Source organism: Anopheles maculipalpis, chromosome 2RL (genome assembly GCF_943734695.1).
Source record: "Anopheles maculipalpis chromosome 2RL, idAnoMacuDA_375_x, whole genome shotgun sequence".
In the NCBI taxonomy this organism is placed as follows: Eukaryota; Metazoa; Arthropoda; class Insecta; order Diptera; family Culicidae; genus Anopheles; species Anopheles maculipalpis.
Genome location: NC_064871.1, coordinates 26823406 through 26847616, shown reverse-complemented (window position 1 = coordinate 26847616; position 24211 = coordinate 26823406). Strand labels below are relative to the sequence as shown.

The following is a 24211-nucleotide window of genomic DNA, read 5'->3' as shown; positions in this document are numbered from 1 at the left end:
CTCGCTCACTCTCGCTCTGTGTGTCTTGCGTTATATGAGGTGAAGACTTTTGGTGCTCCACTTGGCAAAAGCATGCTATGATCGTCTAGGTTTAAGTGCTCTTTTATATCCGCTAAACATGACGGCGAATACAATGAGAATTACATTGAGAAATAGATGAAAATTATATTTATTTGCGTTTATTTTACTTATTAAACTAACCCCATTTTATTTTTCTATTCATCCTACAGAAATGGCCGAAGGTAATGGTGAGGTTGTAGAAGAGATGGCAAATCAAAAATCTGGCGAGGGTGGCGACGGCGAACGAACGCAGGACTACTCAAAGCTACTGGAATATGGATTAAACGTTATGGTGAGTACGGGATGCAATAATGATGGATATCAAGAAAAAAAAATCCACCATTTGACTCTTATTTACAGGTTGCCGGTCGGTTGGACGCCATCTACAAAACGGGCAAGCTTGCCCACTCGGAACTAGATGAGAGGGCGCTGGATGCGCTAAAGGAATTCCACGTAGAAGGTGCCTTGGATGTACTGGACCAGTTCCTAGACTCTAACCTCGAACATGTTTCGAACAAATCGGCGTTCCTCTGCGGTGTCATGAAAACGTACAGGTAAGCATGGGAACGGAAGGCGCTCGCACACTCGCCTTGTGAGACACCGGGATGTTAACGTCGGACCGCTTCCCTTTTCGCAGACAAAAAATTCGGGCCACACAACAAGGACAACCGGCACCTGCAGTCACAGTACAAGCGAAAGGGCCCGATGAGGAAAAAATTAAAGCAATTCTAGAGCGAACAGGATACACATTGGACGTCACCACAGGTACGTTTGGTGGACCTAATAGCTCCTTTTTGCTCTCTCGATGACTAACGTCTGTATCCTGCTATATCCCTTGCACTATCTCAATAGGGCAACGCAAATACGGTGGACCACCTCCGAACTGGACGGGCAACACGCCCGGGAACGGTTGCGAAGTGTTCTGTGGCAAAATACCAAAAGATATGTACGAGGACGAGCTGATCCCGCTGTTCGAAAAATGCGGTAAAATCTGGGACCTTCGGCTAATGATGGACCCGATGACCGGCACCAACCGGGGTTATGCCTTCGTTACCTTCACCTCACGGGACGCGGCCTCGAACGCCGTACGAGAGGTAAGTTGTTTTGGTTTGCGATTTATTCTTTGATTTGTTTTTTTTCTGTTTGTCTACGATCACACCTTCCTCCCGGGACTGCTCTACCCAACCCTGCTCCGAATTGTGGAGCACTGGGTCGTGTGTTGTGTTAAAAGATACCTGTATAATTATAACCCTTTTTCCAATGCTCCAGTTCTGCTCCCAACTCACCACGTTCTCTGGATAACCATCGCTCCATTTCACAATGCATATCCCGTCCTGTTTATATCGTTTGTCTCGAAACCTTTAGACACCTTCCAATACAATCCAGTTTTACGATCTTTCACGTTTCGTATAAAGAATCCCCTTTCTTATTTATTTGTTCCTTCTTGTAGTTTGTCTCTTAATGCTTTAGTTTTTTTTGTTTGAAACAAGCACAACAACTAGTTACAATTTTTGATATTATTTACACAATCCTTCTACCCTGTCCTAAACCAAAAACTGTTACCTTCTCCTTTAAAACGTATCCTTTTACAGTATTGTTTTTCGAATCCTCTGTTCTTGTTCCCCACATGCTCTCCTTCAACAACTCTTTTAGTATGTATCCAACCTACTACCCCTTTGTAGTTGCCTTTTTGTCAATATACGTTTGCGCACAACAGAAACAAACCGTTCCCTACTAATATACGATTGGAACATAAAAAGTATATGTAGTTCAAAATTTCGTTTTTGCGCTACATAACCACCAAACCAAACGAAATTAATTTTGCAAACATTTTTGATAAACTCGCAAAATTTTACGGACTCCCATCTGGCAGATCATGCTATAACAAAAAAAAAACAACTGCCCCCAACAAAAAAGTAAAAACTCAAGCAAAAGCAAAACATATCCCCTATAACATTATGCAATGGTGGACTTCTGTTTTTTGACAATGATGGTGTTGAGTAGAGGTGATTGGTAACTATTTTAATTATATATATTTATTTATTTATTACTTACTCGTAAATGTATGTCGTTGTTTATCGGTAGGAAACATTAGTGGGCTCCCTCTTCTTGTTTGTACTGCTTCACATATGATTGGAACAAAAGCATACTCCAACATTTGGCACTGCTGATTTAGTAATTGGAATCGTCAAAAACAAAAAAACAAAAACTGATTGATTTGCAACATTTACACACCAACGTATTTATTACCGCATGGAGGTGATTATAACTGCGTTTTGGGTGAAAAAGGAAAAGTTCTCATTTGGTAGGATTATTCTACACGAGTTATGGAAGACTTAGGCACCATGAGATAATGTTTCAGTTTCATTGTGAATTGCTGTTAGTTATCTACAATGTTGATAGCATTATGTTGTCCTTTTCGCTTTTAGCAAGATACATTTTTTTATATCCCCCCCAAACAACCAGCATAATGTACCGTTAGCTAACTCTTTTGATGCACCCTTCAACCTGGTATTGTTGCACTTTCCTAAGATGCATCGCGAAAGTTGAATAAAAAAAATTAAAAAAAGAAATGGCTTTTGATCCTTTCGGCCCAAACAGCATGCACCCCGCACCATCTGTGTCCGGTGGCATCATTTGGCGCACATGGTGCACATGCTCGTTTGTCACGTTTATTTGTTCGGGAAAAAAAAGAACGCATCATGCGGACTGACGCCAAACGAGTCAGCAAATGTAGCACACTTTTTTATCGGCTATCCGTGCGCCCGCTTAGTGTGCACGTGCCTCGCGCACGCCCTGTGCAGCAAACATGCGGATGGAGGAGAATTCTTCAAAATATGATTAATCCCTTCCGAACACACCCGGGACATACGGGACTGCTTTCTATAGTCGGGGTTGGGGACCGTATTGCAATATTGTAGAACGAACTTTTACCGATCCCCAGGCATCGACCGGAAGATATCGATCACACACCTCTCCGCCCGTATCCCTCGCAGGAGAATTTCTTTTTCGATTGCAAAAAAAATGCGATTTCCGCATACTTCCTGTTTTTCGTGCTGATGGTGCTGATGAAATAACGGTACCAAATCGGCTCTCCCTTGTACCATCGGCAATTAGGTTTCGAGAGAAAAAAAAACAAACAAACAAAAACTGCACACAAACCCAACCTCTCTTTGTTGGGTTTAAAGGTAGCACACCGAATGCAACCCCATATGATGCACTTCCGACCAAGACAAACCTAACGGCGTTTTCGCGTGTGTGTGTGTGTGTGTTTGTGCGCCATACGAACAGTAATCGGTTCCGGTTGCAATTCTGTGAACTGTGGAGAAAGGTTGCATTGGATGCGAACTTTCTCCCAACATTTGTCTCGTTGACCAGCTGCCGTTGCTGTTGGCCACCTTTTTTAAACCACCGGCTGCCGTTGGTTCGCAGTTCTTTTACTCTTCATATCGACACGATGTGCTGCCGTGTGTCGTCAAGAATTGCTAATGAATGCTCATCGGTTTGTTTTTTTTTTTTTTCGTGTTCGTAAAGAATGGCTTTTGGTGGTACCATTTGTTTTTTCTTCTGTGCCATTTTTTTGTTTTCACTTCTTCAAACTAAATACTTTATTTTGACGATGATACAGCTGCATCTGGGCCGGGTGCAGTTGATTACCGCTTTCAGCAGAATTATCCGTTTTGCGTTCCCCACCCGGATGCGAAAGGTGTGTATAATGCGATCGCTATCGAGGGCCTAAAGACACAAGCAGTGTAACTATTCCAGCAACGCTGGAAGTTGTCATAATTTAACGTGCGCAAAGAGAAGAACAATGTATAACCGTTTGATGATCGAATTTGAAACGGTATACCATCAAAGCTTAGTAAATAATGGTAGATCAGCTTATATAGAGCAGTGACAACTGATTTATTACGTTGTATAGTGGGAATGCGGGTTGCTGTATCTATTCTCTTCTCACAAGCATGATAGTAAGATAATTCCTAAGTCTCTTCGGTTTAATGACCATATTTAAATAGACTTAATTACTAGACATTCTAGCCCGCTCTTTTAACTTTTCCTTCTACTGTACTACACATATTCTTCGAACGCAATCAGTAACATGCGTTTTTAAGTTAAGCTTTAGGAATGTACTTTAGAACACACGTTTCACCAACTTTCTTTTCTGGTTCGTTCTCTACAAACTTTAGCCTTTGTTTAGATTATCATTTCTCCTTCCATCCACTGTCTATTGAATCAGTTCAAAATTTATCCACATCCTTCCCTTACACAACCGTGTACTCTCAACATTATACTCTCTGTTTCCCAATATTACCATCACCCGATATTATCTTTTCCATCCTGATCCAAACTCCCAACGGCGGTACCGGCCAGCTGTCGTGGCAACCGTTTGCCAAACACGGCTGGGTACGCCGGTCCGCCGCACCAATTCGGTCAAAATTGTTACATCTCTTATGTTCACCACATTATTTTTTTCATATCTGTTACCCCACAGCTCAATAATTATGAAATAAAGCCTGGCAATTGTTTGAAAATAAATGTAAGCGTGCCGAATCTGCGCCTCTTTGTAGGCAACATACCTAAATCTAAAGGAAAAGAAGAGATTTTAGATGAATTTGGTAAACTAACAGGTAAATCATGTTCAAAATTTTCTTATATTCTTTGTTTATTTATTTTTTATTTACTATTACTCTTTATTCTTTACTATTGTACTAAACAAAAAAAAACACACCGTTTTTTTTCTCGTTTACTTTTCTTCGTTTCCTCCGTTTTACTGTTGAGTTTCATTACGTTTTTTGAATACATTTTTGCTTTATTTTTTTAGTTTTTAATATTATTTTCCTACCTTTATCTATGCAATCGGACGAAGCCCGAAAGAGATATCAGCATCTTGTCTGCCCTACCGTTTAAGGAAGTTAACGAAACGAACTGTTACATTCTATGACGATATAGATCGTAAGAACGCTAGATAGCTGTTATGTTAAATGGTACTGAAATTTCAAACACACAACAATTTGAGAACAACCGATCACGCAAAGTTAAAAGAAACAGCCATTACTTTGTTCGACCCGTTCACATATAAGCTGTAAAGTTAAATGCTGGCTAAGATAAGAATTTTGCAGCGATATCAACCTCAACTATAAGGGAGGACTAGCGAGAGTTGTATGAATGATATTACAATTAGTTCGGAAAAGCTTTTCCATTCTCAAGACCCATGCAATCAGAAACATGCTTTGCTAGGTTTTGCAGGCTTATGCATTGTCGGAATTATTTTGGAATCATTTTCTCAAAAACTAACTTAAACAAATATTGCGACCACTTCTACGCTTCTCATACAGCCAGTAATCATAATCGTGTGAATATGAATCAATCATTTGATCGCATACAATCTTCTTCTGTCTTTTTTTTTTTGTATTGAGACGCAGCGTTTGGAGCTGTATTGATTGCCGAATACCGAATACGCTAAGACATTTTCAGTCTATTTCTTCAACCGATGAACAGCTTATCAAGAGAACTTTCATACTCACAAAGCGTTAAAGTGAACCTCCACGGTATCCAGCTTCAACCAGCATTCGGCGACAGTTTTTCTTTCAATTTGTTTTTAAATTTTCATCTCCAGTGCCCAATGGTTTCATCAGTACAGACACAAACACAGTTGGTAGTTGAGTGTGCAGAAGTTTTGTGTTACACGTGTTTCATCATCTTTATTTATTACTCGTACACGTTCACTATGCGTCCTGTCCCTTGTCTTCAGCATACTCTAATCACCTCATAAAGCTCGTTTCACACTTACACCGATCATCGATTCAACAACACCGCAAGCGTTTTTTTTTTTTACGTTCATGGGCTAAACGATCATACTTCTTTCATTGCCAGTTGACGAGGAGGAGTTTTTGTTCTGTTTTCTACATGTAATTTTAAAATATTTTATGTGTATTGTTCTTAATCAACTATGCGCGATGGCTTTCGTTAGCTCGTTTCTATTCTGCACTCTGTGAATAACAAATATTGTTGCTAACAATAGTTTTTCGTTGTTTACATCTTGTGGCCAATCAACACATCGTTTTTCGTTTGCTTCATTTTGGTGTTTGAATACACAACATTACGAACGGCGTTATTGTAAAATATCTCCAGTCATTATATATTTTTGAAAATGTATACAAAACAGCCTCAAGAGGTTCGAAAAAAAAGAGCAAAATTTTACCAATACCATATGTGCGAAAAATACGTATATTTGCTTGATTTATTTAATTGTTTTGCGCTACATCGTTTCATCTCATCGCTATCCAATATGAAACAGCAGTAGGATAACATCATCTTTCAAAAAAAAATCCTCTCCATTCCAGTCATTCCATAGTTTTTTTTTTATTTTAATTTAAATTTACTCAAGTTTTATCCTTCAATTATTTTTTGTTTTAGTCCATACCATCAGCTTATAACTTTTAATCAAATCATCCACTTGTTATCATTCCAAAGAAACAATTAAACATCCATGGCGCTATTTATCATACCTTTCCCACATTCACACACTTTTTTTTTTCGTCTACTTTATGCCACCCAACAACGCAGTCATATTTATTTGTTATCTGCTTCATCTGTACTACATTCATTTCAACACTGCTAGCGATATAGAATTTTTCTTTTCCTTTTCCACATTCAAAACATGTACTATATCATGGTCTTTTTTTTACCACAAACCAAAAAAAAAAAATCTTCCCCGAAAGCAGCAATTACCAATAATTATTGTACATCAACAGAAGTGAATGAAATGTCTCTCTCTCTTTCTCTTCCAAATAAAAAACCAAAAACAAAAACCTCCCAAATCATCTTCACCGCGATATCCGCTTCCAGCTGAATGATTATGAAATTCGGAATGGCAAAAAGATTGGTGTAACGATATCGTTTAACAATCACCGACTGTTTGTCGGCAATATTCCTAAGAATAGAGATCGCGATGAGTTGTTAGAGGAATTTGCGAAACATGCACGTAAGTTTCAAACGGCCGATACGGAACGACGGGAAAAAAAGTTTTCCCCTCCCCCTAATTTAAAGTTAGTTACACACCACACTTTCGAACCGACCGAGCAGTTGATTTGCCGAGAATTTCTAATACTATAACGACCGATACACACAGTAGAATATGTAGCTTGTAATAAGCAAGAGATTTACATCCAAAACTACACTACGCAAGAAGAATGTTGATCTCTGTGTCTGTTGCCCACATTCGGAACATTGGGATGCGCGCGTGTGTGTGTGTGTGGTAGACTTGTGGCATTGGCATATAATTGACGGAAGCACGACTTTGAACACCTTTTTCTCCAAAAATCGCTCGATAGTAAATTGGCATCTTCCTAAACAAAACTACAACAGAAACCTGCTGTTCGAGAAAACAACAACAACCACCGGGCGAATCAGTAGTAGGGTTGATACCTACAGGAAATTGTAAAACTCATCAATTTGTTTCTTTTATCTATTTACATAGCTTTCAATACTCCCCGCTGATTGCTCACAAGACCAAACAAAAATAAAAAAAAAACACATCATTTGGGTCGAACCCTCCGAACATGTATTCTCATTGGCGATAGGAATTGGCATTATTGGATTTTGATTGTTGTTTTCTTGTTTCATTGCATTGCCTTATTACACTTTTTCGTGTTTTGTGGTTTTTATTCATCTTTGTTTTTTTTCTTATTCGAACGAATGTGTTTCAATTGGTTTTTATTTAAATTATTACATTGGTTTTACCGCATTTGATAGAGTTTAATGTAACAAATGAAAATTACAAAACATAATTGCATCCAGGACGAAATGAAAAACGAACAACCAACTCGGCAGTGTGTGTATGTGTGTGTGTGTTGAATGCATTCTTCAATCTGTACGCATTGATTTTTCTTTTTGGCGTGATAATTGTGTGATAAAAATTCTAGTGCCTGTGTGTTTTTTTTTAGCGAGTGAAGTTGTGTTTTATACTTACTTTTTCCCTTCCCTTATTTGCTTGCCGCTCAACACATGCCACCATCGGCTTAACGCTAATGCTAACGTGTTTGTCTGCCAGCTCGCAATGCTCGCAGAGTAAATCGATCCCACAGAAGCTCTTGGTTTTTCGTCGTTCACCTTTCGTCTGTTTGCGTGATTATTGTGAGTGCGTGTGTGTGTGTGTTCTCAAAATTTGTATGCAAAATTTGAAATTTCTTGTCAAAACTGTAAATTATTGCAACATTCCAACAGTAAAGCTCGCTGTACTAACGAACCACGCAACGGCACGTGTGCCCTCCGAATCAGTCGTGGAACGTGTCTTGGCACACGTGCCGTTACGTAGAACGTTAGTAGAGTACACGGATAGCGAATCGGTTGCACAAAACTACGACAAGGAAACGTAACGTGACAGTAGGGTTATGAAAAATTCTTTCAGCGACTATAACCGTGCCAAAGGAAAAAGAAAAATAAATTTAAATCTACATACAAATTCAAAATTTCCATTCCCCTCAGTTCTGTAGCTTCACAATTTCCACGTTAAAACGATACGGAATCCAAAACGCAAGGAAATCTACAAAAGAAAAGAAAAAATACATTCAAATTCATTTGCCAAAATCAAAGTAGCCTAGATTAGAACGCCCTAACGCACGGTTGGCTCTACGTGAAGCGCAACTCGCGGATGCGGAATTTTGTTGGACAATCTGAAACGAGGTAAAATAATTGGACACTGCTGTGACAACAATTATGTTCGATTGAAAAGCGTTCAATTGGTCAACCCTTTTGGCAATCATAGAATTGTCTGGCTACAGTACCAAGTAAAACCAAACAACACATACCACCTCCGAATATCTGGTCCGTCCTTTACACCCAAGTCTTACGCTGTGCCGACGGAGAGATTCCTTTAGCGGTTTAATCGATCGCAAAATTAAATGCTCCTAGTGTACTGTACAAATCAGGCTCCCGGATTAGCTTTGCAACTTAACTGAGGGATTTGACGGATCCTGGTGTATATCAGCACGTAAATAGCGTACCCGGCCCTTCCTCGATTATCCACCAAATGCTGATGAATTCGGTTTTGCACTCCAATTTGAAATGAATGCCCCCTATACTAGCTTACTCAAATATAGTTCTGCTCGGCCATCTGGATACTCATTTGGTGTTGCTCCCTCTCTGGGCTCCCTCTCCGCCCCCGATACGTTATAATGACTGGAGACCGTACAGCTTACCATGCAGCATATTTCTCAGCAAAACACCACCATCGCACCAGTTGTTTTGTTATAGATGGAGACCGTTTGCTTTGAAGTCGTAGTTTGACAGTGATATTCGGTTCTTCCCTCTTTGTGTTTTGTTTTACACTTTATTTTACAGTGGTGTGTTGTAAATGCTTTACCCTACTTTTTCCGTCTAGTATAACTATCATGTGTACAGGATGAGTCTTTGTTTTTTTTTTTTTTTTGTTAGCCACCTATTGTGCTCTCCCCCCTAGCCCAACCATGCCAACCCCAACTCTATCTTTCTCTCTTCACTGTCTCTTTCTATATCTTATCTCAAGCTGTCTTTTCCCAGTGAACCTATCCTTAATCGTACATTTTTTTTAACATAAATGTTTTCAACTGTTCACTTTTTCTGTAACATTTTGAAAAAAAAACTTAAACAACTTTAAAGATCTTGTACCCATATTACCTCTTTTTAACCAATACACTTCAATTTCCTATCTCCAAACCATACAGAAACAACACCATCACCAAATATATTGTTCTTTTCGTTTGTCTCTCTTTCTCTCTCACATACTCTCTGTCTCTATCTCTCTCCAGTTTTTATTGTTTTCCATTACCAGAATCCCCACACATGTGTATGTTGTGTATGAGTATTGTTTTTTTTAAAAAGAAAATCAACCCCTGTCCAATTCTAGGATAAGTGTGTGAGGAAATGCGTTCGTTGAGGTGCATACTCCTAGCAATCCGCTAATCAGTTAACATATTTTGGCAAATGAATTTGGCAAACTGCTGTGACAAAAATGTAACAAATTCAAATTCAACCCAACACGAAATCGTTTGTGAAGCAAAATAAGTACCAAAACTATAACTAAATACTGTCCACTGGATTCTATTTTGTACCCTTGCAAGTGGAGCGAATCGGAACTGAGGGTTTGTGGTCTCTAGTAGGGTGAATCAGTGTGTTTTCGTCACGAATCAGGCAAACAGAATCGGTACCGCAATCTGGTTCAACCAAACAATGCTAATGATGCTCAACGGAAATTTAACAAAAATAACTTTTAAAAACCATCTCAAAAACACACTGATCTTAGTTGAAGTAAGCAGTGGAAAGTTTTGCTTGAAATTTGCAACTCAGCTCAGTTTACAAATGGTAGACTACTAAAACCAAATAATCAACAAAAAAAAAAAGGAAACAATTAGGAAACGAAGAATTTCTACTCTTAACCTCTAGTCGTAAACTTTTTCAATCTCCTAGCCTTGTATGCATTAAGATATGCTCAAGTTGTTTATCGAAATATGGTATACCGATACTAATATGCTTTCTTTTCTTCTATTTGTTTTCCCTCCTTCTCGCGTGATATCATTGCTCTGATCTGGTGAATTGATATGTCACATCCCGTCCCCGTAAACAAAAAAAAACAAAAAAATCACTCCAAAAACGCAAACCTCCAAAAACATGCTATCTAAAACTATTACAGCGGGACTTGTGGAGGTAATTATTTATAGCTCACCAGACGACAAGAAAAAGAACCGAGGTTTCTGCTTCCTCGAGTACGAATCACACAAGGCAGCCTCTTTGGCGAAGCGGCGACTAGGCACCGGACGAATAAAGGTAATGGGGGCTTTAAACAGTTTGTTCGCACAATACGGCAAATTCTCATTTTATTCTTTAATATTTTTTTTTCGAGCAGGTATGGAATTGTGATATAATAGTAGACTGGGCCGATCCACAGGAGGAACCGGACGAACAAACGATGAGCAAGGTCAAAGTATTATACGTACGAAACCTAACACAAGACACGAGCGAAGAAAAACTGAAGGTAGGGAAGACGGATGCGCTGAAAAGAATGACTACATACGGTCACTACATTTTACATTGCTTTCCACACCTTGCAGGAAAGTTTCGAGCAGTTCGGTCGTGTGGAGCGAGTGAAGAAGATTAAAGACTACGCATTTGTTCACTTCGAGGATCGCGACAATGCCGTGAAAGCAATGAAGGATCTGGATGGCAAAGAGATCGGTGGATCTAACATAGAAGTAAGTATTTGGCATGATGGGATCTTTGCTCCCTTGGTACAGGTTCTAATATTGTTCCCATTTTCATCCACATTCATCTCACAGGTATCGCTAGCGAAACCCCCGTCCGACAAAAAGAAAAAGGAAGAAATACTACGAGCTCGCGAAAGGCGCATGACGCAGTTTCTGCAGACTAGAATAGGATTGGTGAAGTAAGTGTTGGGTTCGATCAGTACATACACCGTTGAAAGTTTATTAATACAACAAAGAAATACAACAAGTAGTTACAAATATGATTGCAAATTAACCACTGTATCTTACCGTCCTCTTTACCCTCCCTAGTACGGTTCCATCGTTTCCCAGTATGTCGCCGCAGCACGCCGGCATGATGGCCAGTGCGATGCCACCGATGCGAGTGCCTAGCGGACCGGGAGGTCCACGTGCTCCGATGCGGGGTGGCCCGATGGGCGGTCGGGGCGAGTACGGTAAGTGAACAGAAAACTCTCCCTCATATTTATACTCTTTTAATCCAAAAACTACACACCGAAAAATCAAACCTTTTTCCCACCAAACAAAACACACAATCTATCTGTACTTTTTTGTGCCGTACAATTGGCAGTATTGTTTACCATCATACTCCCGTTAAAAAAAAAACCTTCGTAGTGATATCTATAATATCGTAATCATCGAAAATCGACTGTTACCATTGGAACCCTAGAATGTTGCAACTATTGTACCTTAAATTAGTTAAAACGTATGAACGGAAAGCAAATCAAAAGCAAAATGGCTCCGAAAAATGTTGGCGCAAATGAACCGAATTAGAAATTGCATTGCATAAATCATTTATTACATACACGCGCGTGTGCATTGCGCGTTTTAGTTTGCTGTCCTAATGCGATGTAAATGCAAATGTTGAACGATTGCAGTAGATACCAGCAAGAGACAAAAATCAATAAGGCAATAATATAACATCCCCCGGATTGACTGAACACAGCATAAACAAAACTAAGCGAGAAAGAAACAGTAACTTTGTGTACATTTGACTTGCTACTTGTGTACTAGCGCCAAAAGACAACGAATAAGTAACAAAATCCTTGATTAGCTCCTAAATGGTTCAAAATTATCTTGTATCTTCTCTCTACTGCCTAACGCTATACTACCGTCACAATGCTCCAAATCAAATCAATAGCAATTCGAGACTGGATACTACAAAATTAGACCGTTGAAAAGCAAAAGCACACATAAAAACAAAGCAAAAACAAAACTGAGGAAAAATTATTAGGAACTTGTTGTTGATATACAAAATGCTAGCAAAAGCAAAACAAAAATAATCGTTTGTTTTATGTAACGCTCTGTTTGGTTTTTGATACATTCGTTTCATTTCTATCTTTTATTGTGTATTTCTTTTTTTCCTTTCATATGTTTAAGTTGTGTTTAATTCGTACTTGTTAACGTCCCAGTTGTGAGAGAACTTGTACAGTGATACAAACATGTTTTGCAGTAGTTGTACAAAGCAATAACTAATGCAAGTTGAACATGAAGTTTGCAATATGTTTCTTTATATCTTTCATTTCAACTGTGCTCCTCTCAAAAGGATCTAGTCCGTTTGCATGTCTACCCATAAACCTATACCCCCGATAGCATTTTTGTCCAGCATTATCTGGATCTTTTACATTAAACTATTTCCTCTGTGATCCTACAGTAAAGAAAACCTCCAGGCACAGCAAAACATTGGACTTTCAGCATTTGTGAGTCGATGTTTAAAATTTCGGACGAATGTCACCAACGTCTAGAACCCGTATATATAGACCAGTAGACTGTAAATCTTCCATGTTCAACTTCATGTCAGGAAACTCTCCGTTCCGGCCTAACAATAACTCCCATTTTGCTAAGGGAAAGCAAATTGCATATACTGCATGATAATTTTTTTATTGTTTTTAATTGACGATCGCAATTGACGTGACCAAATCCGTTCACACCACACGCAAAAACAAAACCTAGTATCTAAAACTAAGAAACTGTTGTTGTTTATTATATTATACCTTTTGCAATGAGAAGCGTATGTTCTACCGAGCAAAAATGCAATCAAAACGAGCAATCAAACATATCAAAAGTAGCTGTGTTACGTAGGTATATGATGTGCCAAGATTGTAAAACATTTGTAAATATAGTTCGAGCTCTCTCTCTCTATTTCTCCTCCCACCCCCCCCCCCCCCCCCTACCCCTTATGCTGTAGCAGTAAACACTTAGCAACACTTTTAGGTAGGAAAAACCAACTACATAGCGCGTATCAATGCTGGAAGTAACTATGTTTAACGAGAAAACGTTGAGTTGACAACTTTTCAACACCGCTTCACTCTCCATAACAGCATAATACCTCTTTTATCCCTTCTGGAAGATACGGAACGCACAACGTGTCCAAAAGAGGAAACCTTTCGAGCAATTAAACTGAGTATGGCTAAGGTTGCACTTAATGCTCCTCAAGCTAGATGGATAAACAAATTAAGAACTTAAGAAACTAAGTGCAAAAACTAATGAAACACAATGGAAGCGACCGATTAGCTTCGAGAGAATAATATATAGCACTCTACTTTGCCTATTTTCGTTATTTTTCTTTTCACATTTTCACTAAAAGAATGCTACATTTCCACCTTTGCATCATCAAACCATGGCATTTATCCAGCCGGCGAGTCTACTACTGTAGTGGTTCATATATTATCAAGACGTAGCTGTAATGTGTGTATTGCATGAGTAGATTTTATCTCCCCCATTTACCTTTACTACAATTTATGCAAAATGCGCTCCAAAACCATATCGATCAGTTGTATTTAGTTTGGGTTTGGGTGTGCAACTAGGTGCACAACTAGCTGAAATACTGAAAAGAAGGGATCAAATACAACCGAACGATTAGTTTGCCAAGTAGGTTTTAAGAACACTCCCAACATGTATGTTTTGGGTAAGTAATTTTTCTTGTACAAACACATACGGCTCTACCGTGTTTCCGTACACTTTGCGTAGTCAAGCAAGTAGATCATTTAGAGTGGTGCTCCCGTCGAGCCATTTTAAGGGGTTCTCGCTTATGAGTTCATTTAAGTCCTTTGTTTTACGATTTCGTTTGGTATATTTCCTTGTTTCGTTGAACGTACCGTCTATAGTTTTACTCATTGGTGTAAAATGTTACGTTACGAACATTAGAGACTGCAAACAAACACTCCACAAAAAAAAATTAAAACAAACAAGGTGGGAGAAGACAACAACACGCTATATCATGTACCCTCTAAATTGTGGCAAAACCTCTGTAGCTCGGTTGAAAACTCTAGTTCGGATTTCTTTCTGCATTTCATGTTTCAAAATTCGAAATTTCCTTTTGTAGACAAAATTTTTTCCACTGTACGCCAACTGCAAAATCATATGCGCAAACTATGCCAATCTAAATTCTACATTTTAGGACCAAACTGCGGGCAAAATTTCCCCTTTCGCTATGAAAAGTACAGGCCACATTGTTCACCACGTGCACTGTCGCGCATGGACGTAACGCTGAGGGCATGCCGGCACCAACAGCGACAGCATCTAAAACATGACCAACAAGATGTGTATAGTAGTGCACACCACTGCTCTAAATTTGCAAATCGACTCCAATCCGATCCGTATCACCGTTACGTTCATGGCAGTACGATGCTGAGTACCACACAAACCATGTTGAATGAAGCGAGTGCATCATTAGTTGTTTTCCATTTTGATCTGTGTTTCTATTTTCCAATTTCTTTTGATTTCTGTCGTCTTTTTACACATGCAACTGTGGGGTTTACCGCTCCGCTAACTTCTCTGGCCCACGGTGTCGTTCGATTACTTGCGATGCCTTTAATTTAAACAAACTGTACAAAAATGCATTCATGCAATCCAAAACTAAAACATGCAACTCACGTGGCTACTCATCTCACGGTTGGACATACGTGCACGGTACTGGATGGGGATTCGACTAACGTTTGCCTTACACACACTTTGCCGTGCCTTATACACAACTACACATGAAAAAATGGACTCCAAAAAATACGTTAAATCTTTCGAACTACTACACACTTTCGGCCCCCTTGGACACCAACACTCACTGGGACGGACGCAGAGCACGATTACGATGCGTACGGGTATGCGGATTATACGCACCGGAGCATGGGATCCTCCGGGTATTACGAGGCATCCTCGTATTACGACGACTTTTACCGAGGCGGCGGTTGTTACGGTGATGCCGGCGAGTATTATCTCGACTACGCGTCGAGTGCGACGGCGGCGGCGGCTGCGGCAGCTGCTGCGGCTGCCGCCGCCGCCGCATTTTCCACCGGTCCCGGGCACCATCATCATCACCATCACGCACCTTCGCATCATCACAGTCACCACAGTCACAACTATCATCATCACCATCATCACCATAGTGCCGCTGCCGCTGCAGCCGTTGCCGCCGCCGGTGCTCGCAACAGTAGTGCGATGGGTGTGCTCGGACGACGGTTGAAACTGTTCTAAAGCGCCTGGCAGCCGCAAGCCACCATATAATTGCCACCACAGCCCGCGGCGAGCGTTATCCAACATCGTGAGACGAATCAGGACGAAAGGGTACTACTAGGGTACGCTGTTGTGTGTCAACACACAAACACACACTTACCATTGCCGAAACTTGCCTTATAGAGCCTATAGAGCGTATGTACGGTGTATGTGCAAACAACGTCACCAATTTTCTGATTTGAGCGAAGCACCCGACGTGTTGTTCATTCGCCGTTTAAGGAAGAAAACAATCATTCATGCAATACACAGATTCATTGTTTTGATGGCTCGACCCTCGTTTGTTTGAGCCAACCAAATCAAAAGGAAAAAGCAAGCCTAGCTCGTTACATGATATGCCGTTCCGCCGTAGATGCTGGAGTAATATTTCCACTTTTTAAACGCTTTCTAGCTACCGTCCTAGTTGACAGTTTCTGCTTTATACCGCTTTTAGTTACTAATTGGCTTTTTAGTTCGGTTTTCTTTTTAATTAATTCCCAACTAACGTTGCATTTCTTATTTTTATTAATGTTTAATGTTATTTTTCTTCCTTCCTTCCTTTTAAGATGCAATTCAGTGTTGCAATAATGCTTCTTCATGTAATGATAGAGCTCCCCTTATTAACATGTGTCTTAGTTTTGATCTACTGCATTAAGCTTTCTCATTCTACGAAATCAAATTAAGCACTTTTCTCCCCCTTTTTGGCATACGTTTTAATTCAACTAATCAAATTTTAACCATTTTTTCGGCAAAACTAATAACATTTTTCGAGAAAAAAAACACACACATACACAAATACTATTTCGGCATCATAAAGAAACTGGACTCTTTTTAGTTCGTTGTGAAAAAAGCACACTTTTGGAAAAAAAAAATATGTTAGGACAAGTTGATACTCAAGCACATCCTTTGGTGGAAACTGGTACAACTTTATGCGTTGTTTTCTTTTCAAACACAAAAACCAGCCATAGGGCACAGACCATGTTACAAAGTATGTTAATTTGCGGAAGCTTTCGTTTTCCATGAAACGATCATTTCCGCTTTCTGTAGGAAAAGCGTAGGGTCTGCAGGCAATTATTTAAGTGTTGATGATTAATTTATGTTTCGTTCCTTTTTTATATTTCTAACGCGTTTTTTGCTTTTTTTCTTTTTCGTTCTCTTTTCTTTTATGTTAAATATCCCTCCCCCTACTTTCAAATCGTCCCGCCTCTTTACTGTTTTGCAACGATACAATCAATGCCATGTAACGTGAAAACTGTAAAACCCAAACAAACTTACACGCGTATTGTGTATGTTTGTGTGGAATCGGGCCACCGATGGGTGGTGTTGTTGTTGCGTTAAACGCGTAAATACACGAAACAATCGTTAAACTCTTCTACAACAAACAAAACCAACAAAAAACCAATGATCTCCACACTGCAATGCATTGTTAAAAACCGGTTCAACATACTGCGTGCGAATCACAACGTGTCTAACAACACATCTTCCACTCCACAACACACATACTCGATCGTCTTCATCGTCATCTGGACCAAAAACCCGTAAACCAAACGCCCAAACAAATAACAAACAACTACGACTACATCGTGTGAATTGTACGATCGCGTGGATATGACGCCAATGCATTATAATTACAATCGGTACAAAAAATACGAAAATCTGTGTTTACGTGGATACGCATACGATCAACGAACGACACTGCGGAAACATACTAATGATTGCTGTTGAAAACCGTTGTAAAATTTTAAATCGTAAACCGATAACTACCGATCAACGTTATTCATCGTTGCCCTGAAACCATGCGATACCTCAAAAACACGTAAAACTGAATGAACAACAACATAAAACCACAAAACAAAACAAACAAACAAACAAAAAAACCGACAACATTCGCGTGCTCCCTCGTTCGCAAATTCCCTCTGCAGGAGGATGGTCATGGACGTGGAACCATGGCACATGGCCGAATCGCTGGGCACCTTGGCAACAACAGCCACCAGGCGGCCCCACCGGGTCAGCCAGTGGGCACCGCGGGGGTTCAGGAACAAGTCGCGGGGGCGGTGGCCCATGGGCTGGGTCAAACTCGTCCCAGCGTGCTTGGCACTCTGCGCGTCAAACCAAATATACCAGGTGAGGACGGCCCCAGTCTTAAGCGAAAATACGTAACCGCACACACGCACACACATTAACGGTAATTTAAAGCATACAGACAAACAAACAAAATAAAATCCCGTCTTACGCACAGTAACTAGTAAATTTAAACAACGATACACTGAATATTGTGTGTTACGGAAATAAAAAAAAAAATTGAGACGTCATCGCCCGTCATCCAACTACTATATCGACGCGTACTGCTCATAGCTCTAGATCGTACCCAACAGCCGATGTTCAATCGATAAAGCAGCGACAGCTCCAACATGGAACAACTGATATGTCTGTCTGTGTGCGTGTCTGTAGTATTCAGAATTAGTCCTATTCTATATTAATCTTAGCATTGCTCGTAAGGATTACTGCCAATTCAGTGTAATATTCTTCTTTGTCAATTCCTATTCGTTTTAAGGCGCGGCATGTTTTTTCCCCCTGTCCGCTGCGTGTTATATGCAGTTTGCGCATCAATGCAGGTTAAAGTCAATGCTAAATAGATAGAGTTTTTTTGTATGTATTTAAGAACGAACTACACAGTAATACAGCAATAGAACGATGCAAACATGAACGGTGGATAGGTATGTGTGTGTGAGTGTGTATCCACCAATCGCTAATATCGATGCGATCGTTTTTGTTTTCTTTTGGTTTTTTCTCATCCCTACGGATTTAGGTACGGATTGTAGGTTCAAATTTGATGCTAAACTTTCACCATGAAAAAAAAAGTAGCACCACATAATTACTATCCATGTTACAAATTTGTTTCCTCCTTTTTTGCTATTTTTGCATACAATTTGTTTTATTCAATTTTGCATCGTTTGATTCAATTGTTTTATTTTCTTAATATTCTACTTTTGTTTACTCGATTGATTGTGAACGCATATTACGATTGTTTTGTTTCTATTTCATTGTGATTAGTTCGCCATTAGATGATTAAGTCTGTTGTATTTGCATTACTCGTTTATGAGAAAATTCAATTGTTATACTTGATAATCGTGTAATCATTACATCTATGTTTTTTTTTTTTTCGGAATGTTACTGCACACATGTTTGAACTTTCGTTTCATTATCGTTTAATAAATTCGTCGTAAAATTGGAAGGGCTAGAAATATATTTAACAATAATTGAAAAACATAAAAGAATGGATCCATGGATTACGGGCAAGTTATGCCAACAAAATGTACTGTTTATGAATAGAACCAACCTTTAAAGCAAGGATACTTTACGCATCTCTCTCTTCGGCAATTGTTAGGGTTTATGCATTAATAGCACTAAAAGTGGAAGACCATAAAACAAAACTAGGACATAACATAGTTCTATAGTTCGATCCTAAATTGAAAGCAGCGAAACACATAACTAAAGCAAAAGAAACAGAAATGCATTCATGCAATGCAATGCATTGACGAAGCGAAGAATTAAGCGATTTTGCGTTAAAATGTGGTCGTCTTATATTAATTAAACATATAAAACATATCGTAAGGAAGGGTCTCTAAATAGTTAGAGAAATACTAGAGAATATAACATTATGTGTGTGAGGGCAGCAATAGAATCGATTAGTATTTATAGGTCTGATACAAGAACGAAGCAGAATAGCAATATTATTAACTGCTAAATAACTGCTAAATAGTATCAACAGAATTTAACGCATAACATTGATTACGGAAAGGAGAGGTTCATATACTCTATGTAGGGAAAAGAACAATCTTCTATAATGGTATACATATTCTCCAATTACTCCCTTCAAACGTCACACTGTCTTTCAGGAATAATTTCTAAGAATAAATGTGACGCTGTCGGTTTCATAGTTTCTTTCACAAAGCATAATGTCTGGTAAGGCATTATAATGAACAAATATCATTCAAAACATGGCTTCTTTTCGAATCTTGACGTAATAAGCGAACTACTTAACTTCTTTCTTTTCTTAGTGTATGTTATTCTTCCGTTTGTCACATTTTCCGTTGATTTTTCCAAACATTGATCTTATCTTCTTGCATTATGATTTGACAACCAGAAAAAAAAAGCTGATCAAACCTCTATTTTAACAAGTATTGTAAATCCTCTGCGTTCAATCTGCCGGCCCGACCCTTTTATAACATTTTGGGGACTTTTTAACGTCATAAGCATTACGTCATTTTGCAACACTTGACACATTCAATGAATCACAAAATGAAGAATCAAGAAATCGATATGAACAGCACTAACATTTTTTAGATAACAACTCTAATCGATATTTGTGCGTATTTTAATGCTTTCTTCCTTCTCTACTCCCCTGCCCCAAAGTTACATATATGCTGCACATGACACAATCGCTTTTTATTATCATATTAACCAATCACTTCCTCAGGAATAGGAAACACTTCTCCGCTCTACCCTAATCGTTCAATAACAGCTGATTAAAAAAAATATATATCTATACATTTGAACGAAACAACAAAGCTAGGGGGAAAATAAACCAGAGCTATAGTGTATGGAATGTTTGACCGAGGAACGAGTAACACACTTCTCATTTCTAATAGTATAAACAAATAATAAACAACAATAGTTTACAAACGATGGAGATACTATCCGCAAATTCTGTCTACTGAAAGTAAATCAAGCAATCTGTGCAAGACCATCTGCACAAGCAGATACCGCTTAACTGTGGGATAATGCGGCACTATTAATACTAATCGATTCGATAGCTAAGATAAGAGGATAGAGCGATAAGCTTATGATTAAACACAGCACGAGACAAGACGACACGAATCAGTGGTAGAGACCTATTTAAAGTTTTGATTTGTTTTCTTATTTTATTTTCTTTGCAAACTACTATTCTTTGCGCAAGTTAACCAAGATGTATAGGGCAGGTTTACACATAAGACACAAAATTTGTACCTTTAGTAGCAATGCAAATATGTATTATGTACAACGGAAATATCGACAACAATAAAGTGACAAGAAAATAGACTTGCTTTCTTTACGTCACCACTTGGTTGGTTACAAGGTAACGCAACAAAAATGCCGAAGAGAGTTGAACCGGTTAAATCTAGAGGAACAGATCCAAAAACAAAGCAAAGCAAGCAAACGAAAGTTGTTCGGTGGAGATAAAGTTCAATCAAAAAATGAGACCCTTGGAGCAAGACTTGCAAAGTTTGTAAAGCTGCAAAGATTCTTTCGTTTTATCCCTTTCCTTGATTTGTTCTGTTACCAGTTTTACAAGACATTCGGATACAGCATCTCTTTAGAAACATCTTGTTGTTAAATTAGTTTTTGGTAGTAGCCTATCTTTTGCATCTGTTACAAGCCTCTTTTGCAACAAATATTTGACGGTTTCTTTATATTCACTATCAAAGGTAAGTAGTTTCGAATTTAACTTTTTAGTACATTTTTATAAGTGAGTTTTTTAAAATCACTATTAGCAGTCATGTGTGTTGATGTTTCTAGCACTCGCGAATTGGAACAGAGAGAGAGATACTGTATCCGTTGTTGTAAACGCATTTGCAAACACAGTTTATCCTATCACAATAGTGTAACGATCATTATCCGTTTGTTTCTTTTTTATGTTTTGTTTCGTTTTATGGCACTTAAGTACAAAACATCTGGCTACAAAACCTGGCCAACATCTAATAGAAGATACCGGATTTTATGTGAACGCTCGAAATCCTCATCCGTATCCATCTCCAATATATTAGAAATCGTGCAAATGAAAATGACGAACGAGTTGAACAGATGAACATCAAACAAAACAGCTGGGTCCTTCGATGTGTATCTCCAGGAAAGAACAATATGGACGTAGAATCAATTTGTCTGGCTGTTTTGTTTCGCAATTATTCGGATTGTCACTCAGTTGCTTCAAAGAATTTGTACTGAATAAAATTAATCTTTCAAATATGAGAATTTCAATGACGAAGAGAGAAGATGTTAGGAGTAGACTAATATGGCATAAAAAAAAACCGATACCAATCAACCAACCGTAAGAATCTCGAAACTAATCAACGAAATAGAAACAAATACAATGTAATAATAGTACGTGCTTTAAACTGAAAACGAGTTGTACTTTACAACTCTTATTGGCGGCGTAAAATCGTTGCTCTCTATTCAACAGATGAAGCTTTGCCTTATTATCTAACTTTAGGCGCAATACGGTGCCGCTAATGGAGGCGCCTGGTAGCGCACTCATACATAAGATCGAAGAAACCGACTCAAGTCATTTATGAATCATTTCAACACCAGGAACCGATAAAAACGATCTAATTGGACAGTAATCCAGAGTCTGTATACAGTATTGCGTGAATTCATCTATCTTACCATAAGCAACGATGCGTATTTTTATTCTACAACGTATATACTAATGAACTGTTTTATCTCTTCCCTTTTCCCCCTCACCCTCGAATGCGATGCACCGCGTGGGCATCATGTTCGTCCAATCAGCAATCGGTAAGCGCAAATTCGAAGGAGGTCCTCACAATCAAGGGGACATAAAACGACGCTATGGAGCATTAGCAAATTTTGGTAATAACTGGGGCAGCCAACCATTGCCCCAGCAGCCACTAGGGGCAAACGGTGGAGAACAGTGGTACACCGACACCTACTCGGCGTGGAGCTAAACACACAAAATACCTACTTTTTTCCCCCAACAACACCCGTCGTCCGCAACTCATTTATAAAAAAAAAAACCCACCAACATTAAGCTACTGGTAAATTCGCTACTGCTCAGCAATAAATAAAAACCACGGTATCGGCGAATTTTGTGATGCGCTTTTGTTCGTAAAGGCAGGTGTCCACGGTAAGCGCGTTTAGTGTTAATTATGATGTACTCGACACCAAATTCTACTCTTTTACCCGTAAACTGTATTGATTGAGATAGGCATGCACACATATAATTCAAAATTTTGTTGAGAAGAAACTGAGGAAGCGAGAAAAAATCGGAATACAATGAAGAGATTAAAGCCACTAAGAAAAGGTTACAAAAAAAAGAGTATACAACACAACAATGTGTGACGAATACATTTTAAAGGAAGATTCGTGTGTGCATGTGTGCAGTAAGCGTGACGTTTAGAGAGGAGAGAGGAACATTACAAAATTAAGCGAAACAAAAACTGACTGATTTTATTCGTCGCACTATTCTAAAGAAACGTTCTCTCGGATAAAAGAAATTCTTGAATGCACTTTGAAATCATAAACTCTAGTATAGGTACCATTTCATAAACAGTTAGTGTCGAGAGTCAGCAGACAGCGCAAACGAAAAAGAGTTTTTTTTAAGGAAAAGGATACACGTGAAAAAAAGTAAAATAAATCAGTGCTAAAATTTAAACATTTAAAAGTAAACACAAAGACAGGGAAAAACGTTGTGCAGCAAGAAAGGAATGTTTTGTTGTGGTGTGAGTACGATAATGTACATAAAAAGATATTTTTCGGGAGTCTAGCAAGCAACAAAATTAATTGCGGATGAAAAGTATAATTCGAATGATTTCCCTTAAATCTCTATTACACCACCACTACTACCATTCGAAACCGTAGAGACAAATTGACGTAGGTTTTTTTTAGTATCCACAAAATAAAATGGTTTACTCGCGTTAAATAACTCCGCGCTGAGTGGGTTGGGTGTAGAAAGGCCACACGATAAACAGGATACGTGCGTGAAAAAAAAAATGAGTAGCAATTCAAAAGTATGATAATGCAAAACAAACATGAAATCGAGATCTCCACCGTTTTACAAAATCAATAAATCGCAAGAATAGATATGTAGATGCGCGCGCGTAACAAAACAAAGTGAAAATATTGCCTGCCCCCCAAGGCATAATTACCAATTATTTCTAATTGCTTGTGTGTAAGCTGAAGAACGTAGCGAGTGAGAGAGAGAGAAAGAGAAGGATTAGAGAGAGGAAAGGAGTGGCCAGCCACGGAGAAGGTGTGCGTGTGTGGGTGTTGTAGCAAATGGTGGCGCGGCATGATGTGCAGCCAGTGTAAAGGGATGTTAAATAAGCGTGATTAAGATTATTTTATCGATATATTTCAATTTTAATTTCGGACTAGTGTTTCGGATACTGTGAGTGAAGCAGGAAAAGTAACAACAAACGGCAAAAGAAGAAATTGGAAACACTTTTTTTTTCGGAAGTAAAAAATCCCAAGTCAGGCTAAACACTAAACTAAACAAACAAAAAAAAGTTAAACTGAAAAGCAAAAAACCGCAAAACTCTTATCGTGATAGTAAGTGAAGGTCGAGCATTCGATTGGTGAATTTTTTTTTTTAATGTTTCGTTAGTAAAAATCGTGAAAAGAGAAAAAAGTTTATT

General features: G+C 38.8%; 1 protein-coding gene across 3 annotated transcripts; it reads left to right on the top strand.

The window, feature by feature from the left end:
• The first annotated feature begins 223 nt into the window (after nucleotides 1-223).
• LOC126557596 (heterogeneous nuclear ribonucleoprotein R) lies at nucleotides 224-22533 on the top strand. Of its 3 annotated transcripts, none has more exons than XM_050213419.1 (12): nucleotides 224-352; nucleotides 421-614; nucleotides 698-825; nucleotides 913-1154; nucleotides 4553-4688; nucleotides 10730-10863; nucleotides 10943-11071; nucleotides 11148-11288; nucleotides 11373-11479; nucleotides 11610-11752; nucleotides 17723-17924; nucleotides 22347-22489. In XM_050213419.1, the coding sequence occupies exons 1-12, from the start codon at nucleotides 233-235 to the stop codon at nucleotides 22354-22356; spliced, it is 1686 nt and encodes a 561-aa protein (XP_050069376.1). In that variant the 5' UTR covers nucleotides 224-232; the 3' UTR covers nucleotides 22357-22489. The 3 variants fall into 3 exon arrangements, with proteins under 3 accessions (XP_050069376.1, XP_050069374.1, XP_050069375.1); XM_050213417.1 differs by lacking the exon at nucleotides 4553-4688 and adding an exon at nucleotides 6910-7045 and having other exon boundaries at nucleotides 233-352; XM_050213418.1 differs by lacking the exon at nucleotides 17723-17924 and having other exon boundaries at nucleotides 233-352; nucleotides 22347-22533.
• The last annotated feature ends 1678 nt before the right edge of the window (nucleotides 22534-24211 follow it).